The sequence below is a fragment of the Dipodomys merriami genome, unplaced genomic scaffold (genome assembly GCF_024711535.1).
Source record: "Dipodomys merriami isolate MVZ:Mamm:240054 unplaced genomic scaffold, mDipMer1.0.p SCAF_10, whole genome shotgun sequence".
In the NCBI taxonomy this organism is placed as follows: Eukaryota; Metazoa; Chordata; class Mammalia; order Rodentia; family Heteromyidae; genus Dipodomys; species Dipodomys merriami.
The window spans coordinates 9,816,309-9,828,378 of record NW_027202271.1 but is presented as its reverse complement, the minus strand read 5'-3'; the positions used below and the strand labels follow the sequence as shown (position 1 = coordinate 9,828,378).

General features: G+C 38.9%; 1 protein-coding gene across 3 annotated transcripts in view; it reads left to right on the top strand.

The window, feature by feature from the left end:
• Positions 1-12,070, top strand: part of Nell2 (neural EGFL like 2) — a 387,809-nt gene that overhangs the window by 361,622 nt on the left and 14,117 nt on the right. For all 3 annotated transcript variants that reach the window (XM_070039336.1, XM_070039332.1, XM_070039338.1), the window contains one exon: positions 3,592-3,732. In XM_070039336.1, the coding sequence (XP_069895437.1) occupies positions 3,592-3,732 (141 nt within the window). The remainder of the gene's footprint in view (positions 1-3,591; positions 3,733-12,070) is intronic.

The following is a 12,070-nucleotide window of genomic DNA, read 5'->3' as shown; positions in this document are numbered from 1 at the left end:
ATAAGGAAGAGAATTAAAGACTGACTGGGGTCCATTTTAGGAAAAGATCTAAATAATTGCACATTTATATTATTCTTAGTGGTATTGTTAGATTAGAAATAACTCTTACTACATTATGAGAGAGCATCTGTTAATCAAGTGGCTCGTTCTATGTCTACATTTAAGTTTTTTAGTAAAATGACTCTTTAATGCTGATGGCAAAAGCCACCTAAAGACAGCGATCTATCACATTTTAGAGAGTCCTGCCTTGTGCCACCAAAGAGAACAAATCATTAGCTTTTTGTTTTGTTATATTTTTTGTCCTTGAGCTTGAACTCAGGGCCTGGGCATTATATTTGAGCTTTTGTCTCAAGGCTAGCACTCTACCACTTAAGTCACAGCTCTACTTCCAGCTTTAAAAAAAAAATCAATCTATCTTAGGCTTTTATTTTTTTGCTTTTTTTTTAAATGACTAGTTCAAAATCTGTGCTATTAGCAAATCTATAATTGATTTGGATCCCTAGAGTATGACGGTTACTCATGAACAGTGGCTGAAAAGGTTTTAGATTTTCTCTGTGCTTTGGGACACTATTTTATTATCATTACTACTGTTCTAAGTGTAGATACTGAGGAAGTTTTAAGTGTTCCTAAGGAGTTAAGGAATAAGTTCCTTTCTAAGACTGAATGTATAATGAAATAGTAATTTTTTTCCCATTGGTGTTGGGTCTTGAACTCTGGGCCTGGGCATTGTCCCTCAGCTCTTCAGCTCAAGGCCAGCACTCTAGCACTTGAGCCACAGCACCACTTCTGGTTTTCTGGTGGTTTATTGGAGATAAGAGTTTCATGGACCTCCCTTGCCCATGCTGGCTTTGAACTGAGATCCTGAGATCTCAGCCTCCTGAGTAGCTAGGATTACAGGTGTGAGCCACCGGCGCTTGGCTTGTAATTTTTTTTTTTTTTTTTTTGTATAACACTTAGTCTGACTTTTCTATTTACTACATCTACAGCATAGAACAAAATTAAAGTCTGCTGGGCAGGACTAAGTCTTATAAGCTTATCCAAACTAGAGTTAACATTTTTAGCTATCTTTATTCAGTTTGAATAATAATTTGTTCCAATGTGATAGTTCTTAGTTTTGCTTTTTTTGCTATGTATCTAATTCAATTGTATCTTATATAATCAGGTTTTAACTTACCTCAAGAAAGAACTCAAGAAACAAATTATCTGATTTTCTTTCACTATTTTCTTTCATTACAAAATCTGTAAGGCAAACGTGTCCACAGTTGAAGTGAACATGTGTGTATTTATATAACTTGTGCTAATGTCTTCATTCATGTATAGAAAGAATATACTCAATCCATAAATTGTGGGTCAGATTATATGGAAGAGGGTTAAACATCGACTGTTATTCATTTTAGGAATAAATATTTTGAAGAATTTCATATTTTTATTATTCATGAATACATTACTATTATGTAGGTGAGACTATACTCCTTTATTACATATTTCCCAAGTATCTAAGTACCTGTATTATATCAAATAGATTTTAGAAAAGGCTGCTTATTTTATTTGATCTTTGGCTTTAATTAGAGTCTTCTGGTATGAAGTACAACTTTGAAAACTCAAGCATGCTTTCCCCTTTTACCTACTCTAACCTAAACAGAAAAGTTTGTGTAAACAGATTAAAATGAGCAGGACAGGAGAATAATGAAACAAGATGGTACTTCAGGATTCTCCAGTGATTATCCTCTATCCACAAACATGTCAATTCAGGCAAGGATCTGTGTGTGAAATACCTTCAAACACCACTCTACCTTATTACACAGTACAGTAGAAAGAGATGTGTAGATGTGAGGAGGAAGGATAGATTTATAGTTGTTACGGTTTTCGAATTGATCATCTCTAAAACTGTTAAACTATGATCATCTCATAGTTTTAACAATGATCAATCATCTCAGATCATCTGTCCTCAAACCTTAGGTAAACTGTGTGCAGAGGCACACTGTCGACTTTGGGTATGGGAGAAAGAAGCAATTGTGAAATAAAGTATGTCCCATGTTGGAAAACATTGTTCAATATGATAGTAAATTAAAAAATTTTTTTTTTGTGTCCAGTTGTGGAGCCTGAAGTCTGGGCCTGGGCGCTGTCCCTCAGCTCTTCAGCTCAAGGCTAGCGCTCTACCACTTGAGCCACAGCGCCACTTCCGGCTTTTTTCTTTTTGCTTATGTGGTGCTGAGGAATTGAACTCAGGGCCTCTGGCATGCAAGGCATGCACTCTACCACCGAGCCACCTTCCCAGCCCCGTAAATTAAAATTTTTATAAATTTGATTTCCCCAAACAAGGAACAGTCGAAATAGATGATAAATCTAGTGAATACAGAAGTGCATCTTTTTAAAAATCTCTGCCACTCAGATGGACTTACATTTAACAGATATTCAATAATTATTGAATGCTAAAATAATGAATGAAGACTGGGCACTAGTGGCTTACCCTGCAATTCTAGCTACTCAGGAGGCTGAGGATCAAAGTTAGAAGCCAGTCTGGGTAGGAGAGACTGTGATAGTCTTATCTCCAGTTAACCACCAAAAAGCCAGAAGTGGTAGAGGGCTAGCCTTTAGGAAAAATAACTAAATAAAATAAAAACCTCAAAGACAGTGCCCAGACTCTGAGTTCAAGCCCCAGGACTGGCACCAAAAAGAAAAGGGAAAAAAACCCTCAAGTAAACAAGCAAGTAAAACTGAAAAGTAACAGCTGAAATACAAGGTAACCTTTCAATTAAGGCAGAAAAAAAGACTAAACTGACAGTCAATTATACATGTGAATGCTTGCTTCAGAGGAGAGAGTTCTTTACTATTTAGTTACTTCTGAATGACCTGTCCTCAGGACCATTTTTTTTCTAAAATGAGAGACTCTAAATACCCCTTCATGGCTTCCTTCCAACCCAATCCTTCCGCCTGTTTTCCTTTTGTGCATGCATTTAAGAAATGACACGATCAATTTTCTGCATCGCTTGGGTTGGGAGAGAAGACCACACAAAGATGAAAGGAGTACAAGGCTCTGAACTCACTTATAACTGGAGATTGGTCAGTTAGGGATGCCCCAGAATATGCTGGGGCTGTTCCACAGAGCCTAAGAGACCTCAGGAAATACAAGCGATCTCCAGAGCTGGGAGTCAGGAGTCAGTGGTTTGCTGATTTGGCCACTGCAAATTATTTTGTCAGTAGGAATTACTGGCAGATGCCTCTTAGGCAAAGGAAGCATAGAGGAAAATACATTCATAGTTCAGAAATACTGTTAAAACGATACGATGAGCCAGGTGCCGGCACCTCATAACTATAATCCTAGCTGCTCACAAGACTGAGATCTGAAGATCCTGCTTTAAAGCCACTCTGGGTAAGAATGCACATGAGACTCTTATCTCCAATAAATTACCAAAAAAGCTAGAAGTGGGGCTGTGGTTCAAATAGTAGAGTGCTAGCCTTGAGCAAACAAGGCCAGGGACAATGCCCAGGTCCTGAGTTCAAGCTCCAGAACCAGCACACACAAAAGAGCAGAAAAATGAACAGATAGATATTAAAACAAATCTCATTTCTGCTTTCTTTGTCAAACAGACATTGATGAATGCTCGGATGGCTTTGTCCAGTGTGACAGCCGTGCTAACTGCATAAACCTGCCTGGATGGTACCACTGCGAGTGCAGAGACGGCTACCACGACAACGGGATGTTTTCCCCAGGTGGAGAATCCTGTGAAGGTCAGTGCAAGGACAATAGCCAGTATGATGTTAACAGCGCTCACGGAGGTCATACATAAGACATTCCTGTCTGTTGCTATGCATTGGTGTACTAGCGATTGGATAAAAAAGTTACTACCTAGCTTCTGCTTGCTTATGATGCTAATTTATTTTTAGTCTAAGTTTATGACATTAAGCCTGTCCTTTGTGAATAGAGACAACTCCTGGAAGATGCTTCAGAATGGAAAACCTCAGATTATCACAACGACTTTTAGAAATGGAAACCTGCAAACATTGAACCCAAAAGCAGCTAGGGAAAAAATAGAGGAAGAAAGCAGGACAGAGGGGAAGGAATGGGGGGGGGAAGGGGTAGACATGGCTATCTGTCTAATTTTGTGCTATTGCTAGCATACTGCTTTCTTGGCAAAATAAGAGATAGTTAGTGAATAGTAATCAATTGGATACATAAAATATGCTCTCTGCTTCCAAGAACTCTTTTTTAATCCTGCTGGTGTGGAATATTCAGTCATATTCTATACAGTAACTGACCATTGATCTTGAATTTTTTTCAGGGAGTTGATACCCTCTAGTTTTCTACATGCTCTTTAAGAGGGGTGATTTTTTTTTTTTAGAAGCCAGACAGAGCAAGCAGATCCCAGTGGATCAGCATCAGGGGCAACACCTACCCTGTGCTTGCCATCAAATTCTTGGCTCCGGGAAAGGAAAACAAAAGCAAAACTCAAGGCCTCCACTGTTTTCCTCATTTGCATTTAAACCTGCATAGAGCAACAGCTTGAGAGGATGGTGGAGGTTAAGATGATACAGTTGATGAAATCATCAGAGAATCTGGCATAAAGGGACCGGATACCTAAATGTTAGGATGTCATTTATCCTTGGGCCTCAAAGGTTTGTCACAGAAAGCAAAGCAAAGCAGACATGGGTGCTGGATGCCAGGGTTGCCGGCTCGCTTTGCCAAGAGCAGCAGAAGGAGATCTGGACTTCAAGCAGAGGATCATCTCAATTTCCACATAAACATGGGAATGCCGTTGCCCGACTCTGGGTGTCAAACCTGACATTTGCTAATAATCACTGTGGTGATAATGACTGTTGTCTGAAGGTTGCACCTTTGCTTGTAGAGAGTACCAGCCACCACAGATTGCAGTCCCTCTGCTGACAAACTACTTTTCTTGTGTGCCACAGTGTAGCATTGAATCTTCCAGCAGGGCAGAGTAGCATGCACCTGCAATTCCAGGTACTCCTGAAGTGGAGGTCCTCAGGTCACAAATGTGATGCCATCCCACGTCAAAGACAGTGAGATGCTGTTTTAAAACAAAATATAACCAGAAAGGTCAAGGACATGGTAGAGTGATTGGCTATCATCCAAAAAAGAGTGACTTAAAATGTGTTTATGTTGTTGTTATAAAGATGATGTACAGAGGGACTACAGTTACTTAAGTTAGGTAAAGAGTATTTTTCTTTTTAGACAATGTCACCCCTTCCCTCACACTCTCCCAGAAGACTGGCTTTAAAAATAATCATGCCCAGAAAGAAGGCTGGTGCCAGTGGCTCACAACCAGAATCCTAGTTACTTGAGAAGAGGAAGATTGTGGTCTCAGGCCAGCCTAAGCTATACAAAGCTCTAGAGCTGGGCACTGGTGGCTCACACCTGTAATCCTAGCTACTCAGGAGGCTGAGATCTGATGATTGAGGTTTAAAGCCAGCCTGGGATGGAAAGTCCATGAAATTCTTATCTCCAATTAACTACCCAAAAAAGTTAAAAATAGTGCCGTGGCTCAAGTGGCAGAGTATTAGTCTTGAGCATAAAAGCTCAGGGACAGTGCCCAGGCCCAGAGTTCAAGACTCAGGACTAATGACCCTTTATCAGTCCACAGCTGTGTGCCATGGAATGCTTCTGTCATTTGAGCTACATAGGAGAGTGAGATCAGAGGATCAAAACTCAAGGCCAGCACTGCCTTGGAGAGAGAGGGAAATGGGGAGGGGAGAGAGGAAGAGGAAGGAAGAGGGGGAAGAGGAAGAGAGAGAGAGGGGGAAAGGGGGAGGAAGAAGAGGAAAAGGAAGAGTACTAGTAGGAAGGAAAGAAAAAAGTAGAAGAAGGAGAAGTAGAAGCAGTGGTGGTGGAATAGAAGTAGGGAGGAGTTAGGGAGAAAGGGAGCGAGGGAGGAAAGGAGGGATGGAAAGAGAGAGTGTTTGAACTCAGTGCCTTGAGTTTGCTTGCTTGCCGCAGCCCTGTTTTTCCCTGGTTATTTTTAGCATCGGCTCTAGCTCTTCTTGCCAGCATTGCACCTGATCCACTTACTATAAGCCTCCCCTTCTCACTGGGATTGCAGGTGCATGGCACCAAGTCCAGCTTTCACTGAGGAGTCGGAATCTCATAGAAGTTTTCTGCCTGTGGTGGCTTCACATCCACCACGCCAGCTCATCTCACTACTGTAGCTCTCAGTAATACATTCCCAACCCAGTCCCCAGATCCACTTACCACCGCTGGTGGTACCCCTGATCTAAGTCTTCAGATAGGGAATGTCCAGCTTGTTGGCTTTTAAAAGCCCACAAAATATGTGTGTTGCATGATGGAACACACACCCCTGTATTGATACTTTTATATGGCGGAAAAGTGATGTTGCAAATATCCAGACAGCCTTTGGCAGACACATGGTTTCCCAGCCCTATAGAAATGTAACAGCCTCCATTTTGTTCATCTTCCCCTCCTGTCCTTCCTGTAAGCTTTTTCCTGTAATATTCAGAATAACCCTTTTCAAACTGCCCCATAGCCTGTGACTTCTCTATTCAAACTCCTGGAATTTTGCCCATTTCTCAGAATAAAGCCCAGCCCCCAGACCATGGTTTATAAGAACCAGCTCAATATGCATCCCTGGCTTTCTTGCCATTTCTTACATTCATCATATTGATTACTTTGCATGAGCTGTGCCCTTTCCCTGGAATGCCATCTCTCCTGATTTTGCATGATTCTACTTTCATTTAGCTCAGATGTCCACTTGAATTGTTTCTCCTACGCTCCAAATTTGAAATGGTTCCTATGTCCAACATCCTGTTTACTTACTCTGCCTCATTTTTCTTTACAGAGATCATAAATGCTTCTGATATTATAGGATATATTTATTTGTTTGCTTGCTTATGGTCTATGTTAGAATGTAAGCCTCAGGGGTCATAGATTCTATTTGCCAGTCTGCTACCATATCACCAAATCCTAGCCCAGTGCCTCGCACATAGATGACATATTTAATTTTCTAACATAAACAATAGAAATGGAAGATAGAAACACAGAGAAATAGATAAGAAAACTGATCACCATTTAATTGAAACTCTGTTATGCATATAACCAATGTTTGAATTAGATAGGAGTATGAAATATGGGATAGATACATATTCATAACACATAGTATATTTGAAGTAGATACATGGTAGAGTTCAGGGTAAGAACACAATTAGCATATTCATGAGTATTCAGCCCAGAAAGTGACAAGAACATTTCAACTAAACATTAAAATAACACGTGATGCATAGACGATAGAAAAGGAAGAGTCTATAAGACACCTACCTACATAGAAAAAGGCTTTTCAAGGGAATTCCACAAAGAAATGTTTATTTTTTAATTTTTTTAAGCTTTAGCAAGTTTGTTTCAGTATAATAGCGTTAAAGAAAAGACAGAGAAGAGAGAAAGGGAGCAAGAGAGAGAAAGAGTAGAAATGGGAGGTAAAGACTCTGAAATGTTTATTTTTTTAAAAGCCACAATTCCAGGAGGGAAATCTCCATTATCTACCAATAGAATTTATTTATAAAGGTTATCAGAAAATTCTACTACTGTGAGAAGACAGCATACTTTGAAGAAGTCTTATAAAAAAAGAACCCACTTATGTTATTTTAAATAAAATGCTAAAGGACTAAACAACTACCCCTTCCTTCTCTGCAATTGAAGTGATTTGTAGAATTGTGATACTAGTATTTCAAGGATTCAGTTTTAGGAGTATGATTTTAGCTGAGAAGCAGACATTTTTCTGCTGCTTACATTTTTAAAATAAAAGGTATTTCAAAGTGGACAAGACCACACAGTGGTTTTATAATCAGTCTAAAGTATATGATTTATTCAAATCTAAAGACATGAATAAATAACAGTACTGTTTCACTGCTATAATAATGTCTCCTACATATATGCTTATAAATCGCATTCTGACAAATCGTATGCTATTTTGCTGAACCATTTATCCCAGGAAGACACTTAATCCCCAGGTAATGCATCTGAATGTTCATTTCTGGGCCCATACCATTGTTTGTACTAGGTTTGAAATTTGAAATACTGGGTCATGACCCAGCCTTTTTTCCCCACATAATAAGATTCTATATTCATGTTTATGCTTTCCATTCTTTCTTTACTTCCTGGGTAATCTTTAAGGTTGGAGAGTTTTTTTAACTTGTAATAGGTTATACTTTCTTTTAAATATGTGGTTCAAGACATATGTCCCAGATTCTTTTCCTACATCAATTAAAACATGAATTGAATTCACCTCAGCTAGTAGTTACTGGTGTGTGTATCTGCTACATATAATTAGGAAGGAAGACTACTTTTTTCAGCTGTAGAAGCCAATAAAATCTGTATGATAGTTGTTATTTAAGACAGAAGGTAGTTAATTTCTTTTCTTTTTATTTGTGCTGACACTGGGGCTTGAACTCACAGGCCTTAGCACCCTTAGTTTTTTCACTCAAAACTGGTACTGTACCCTTGAGGCACAACTCCACTTTGGGCTTTTTGGTAGTTAATTAGAGATACAAGTCTCATAGACTTTCGTGCTCATGCTGGCTTCAAACCATGATCCTCTGATCCTCAGATCTCAGTTTCCTGAAGCCCTAGGATTGTTACAGGTGTGAGACACTGAGAATTCCTTAACACATGGCAAAGCCATAAGACAAGGCGGAAATGGAAAATTCACTCAATTTTAAGGAAAAAAAGTATAAATTATGATCAGTGAGGAAGCAGAGATAAATGATTTCTCCTTTGGCCTGAAGAAGACTTCCCAGTGTACCTGGCGTTTGTCTTAGGACTTCATTAAGCATGATGCTATTATTGGAGATTTCACATAGGAAAAGTGGGTCAGGCAGAGAAAGTAACTTGCAGTACCTTGCATGAAGTTTGAATCTGTGTGTGAAGGGATATTTTTTTAGTGAAAGAATAATGAAAATATATCTGCACACCAAATCTGTCTTTTGACCCAGTTCTAATTTCTGAGTTCTAGACTTGTGTATCCATCCAACTGTCTACTGGACAGCTTCTTGTGAAAGACCAGAGGAGAATGCATTTCAACCCACCCTAAACCAAACACAGCAGTTTTATCACTGCCCCCATCCCTTCTACTCTCCAGCAACATTCCTCTCTTCCTTCTCTATATAAATTTTCAAGTATTATTCTTGATCTCTCCTTTTTATAATGTTCAGAGTCAGTATATCACTTAGTCATGTTAATTCTATCTCCATTACCTCTACCTGTACATTCCTGTACAGCACTGAGCTTAAAACCACAGTCCTGCCAGGCACTGATGGCTCACGCCTATAATCCTAGTTAGTCAGGAGGCTGAGATCTGAGGATCACAGTTCAAAACCATCCCAGGCATGAAAGTTTGAGAGGTTCTTATCTCACCAAAAAGGCTGGAAGTGGAATTATCGCTCAAGTGGTAGAGTGCTAGAGTACTGGCACAAAAAGGACAGGAAGGAAGGGAAGGAGGGAGGGAGGGAGGGAGGGAGGGAGGGAGAACACAGTCCTGAGAGCCTGGCTCTATATCTTGCTGATTGTGTTCAGCCTCAGTTTCCTATTTTGTAAAGATGGGAATGTGTTGTGAATTGAAGGGTTGTTCTGAGGCTCAATCAAAGAAAAGTTCTCAGAATCTGGTTCAACCAGCAACTGTATGAGACTTCTTTTATTGTTAAGAACATCTCTTAACTGGACTTTTGATGCAGTCTGTTTCACTGATCCTCCTGGCTTCCAATTCTAATCGACTCAAATACCTTCTCCAAAAGGAAGCCAAGGTAATTTTTCTAAAATGAAAATCTCATTGTAATTTTTTTCATTTTCCTTATCTCTCTGTCTGTCAATCTACCTACCTATCTACACACACACACACACACACACACACACACACACACACACACACACACACACACACACACACACACACACACACACACACACACACACACACACACACACACACACACACACAACCAGTGCTGGGGCTTGATCTCAGGACCTGGGAGCTGCCCCCTTAGCTTTTCCACTCAAGGATAGCCCTCTACCGTTTGAGCCACAGCTCTAACTCTAGATTTTAAGTGGTTAATGGGGGTAAGAGTCTTATGGACTTTCCTGCTTGGGCTGGCTTTGAACTGTAATCCTCAAATTTCAGCTTCCTGAGTAATACCTTACTACTTTTTTAATGTTCAAATTTCTGTTTTATAGTTTATTATTTGTAAATATAAAGGCATTGCTATTCAACAAGAATTTATGAATACAATGCATCTTAACCAATTTCACACCTTTCAACATTATCACCTATTCCGCCCAACCCAGCCCTTCCTCACTCTTCTGAATTTTATAGCATATGCATTGCATTATTGGCTGCTCAATGGGACCTTCTCTTGGGCCCCAATGCCCCTTAGGTCTGTGTGGCTCCCCAGTCCACTCTCTCACTACACATTCCTGTCACAACTACATTTATGTTCTTCCAACACATCTTCATAGCTGTAAACTTTAGGCCTTCAACAGAATCTTACGTCAAAACTCTCTGTTACACCTCCTCTCATTCACAGTACAATTGCCATATCTAGAAAACAGTTCAAAGATCCAGAAGAAACTATTGCTGTGGTAAGAAGCTGTGAAAAGTATTTCAAGAAAGGAAGTGAGCTGTGCTGAATGTTGTGGCTAAACCTAATCAGATGAGAACTGAAAATTAAAATGGATTTAACAGTATTTCTACAGGGGTCACTCTTTGAAGGACTTATCTCTGCTTATAAAGCTAGAATGTTTATGTGCCATGATACATTTTTAAAGTAGAATGTAATCCTTTTATGGGATTAATCATTTTTATGAGTTCCAAAATTCAGTGCTACTCATCAGATGGACAAACTTTCCACATTGGAAAAGCCAGTGTAGATAACCAGTAGAAAAGGAAATTGTTTCACACTAATTCAAATGGTACTAGAATAATTAGTCCATTGTGATGTTTTATACTCATTTAGTAGTTTCTCCAGGTGTGACAATCTCATGCCAACCTTTGTTATTTGTGACATTCTCTTATATTGCCTGATTATAAACATATCTCATTTAAGAACACAGACACTTCACACTTCTAATGACTCTTTCTGCCTTTAAGGAAAAATAAGATGTATTATCTGGTCATAGACCTTTGATTCTTAAGCATCAGACGAAATGAAATGGTTTCAAAGATCCAGCTGTTGCCATTAGCAGCACAACATCTTTTTAATGGATATTGAAAAGGTTATGTATTAAAGAGGTGTCTGTAGAGTTTGTGGTCAGAGAGGTCAGACTACTATAGTTAATGTTTTATCTGCATACTGTAATTCCTAATTCTAAGAATATTAAATGGAGACAAAGATCAACTCATCAAATTTATTTGATGGTATGCTGTGTTATTCCGAGTAGACCAAATATAGAGCAGATTTATAAGATCTTATTTTCATTACAGAAAGAACATTTTCTCTGATCTGAAATATATACATATGTATATGTGTGTATTAATGGTTGCACTTATTTTTTAAAAGTCCACACACATGCTGGTGGACAATTCTTACTTTGTTCATAGTTTATAATCATAAATAGTATTATCCATGACAAATGAAGCTCACTATACATTTAACTTTCAGTCATTGTCCCAATTTATTGATATCTGAAGATAAGATCTAATTTTTTAAAAAATCAGGGTTAATATGTCATGTGGCTTATAAACATTTATGACAAAATTAACTTATGGAACAGTAAGTATTTAAGACTCTAAATATGGCCACGTGATAGTCTAACCAATGCAAGTCTCCCATTAATGTTAGAATCAAGCTATGCAAAGGAGTTATTTACTGTAGCCAGTCTTTAAAATCTTGTGGGAAAATCAGCATACAGTTCCCTTCATTAAAAAGCCATCTTTTCCATCTTCTCTCTAACCCACGTCCCCCTGCCGTGATTTAATTCTTTCCTTCTTGACCTTTACCTAGAAAAATCTGATGAAATGGGAAATAACTGCTTACTGCCACTCATACAATCTCTCTGAAATGTATTTTGGCTTGTGACCTTTCAAATTATGGGGTAAATAAAAGGAATCGCATC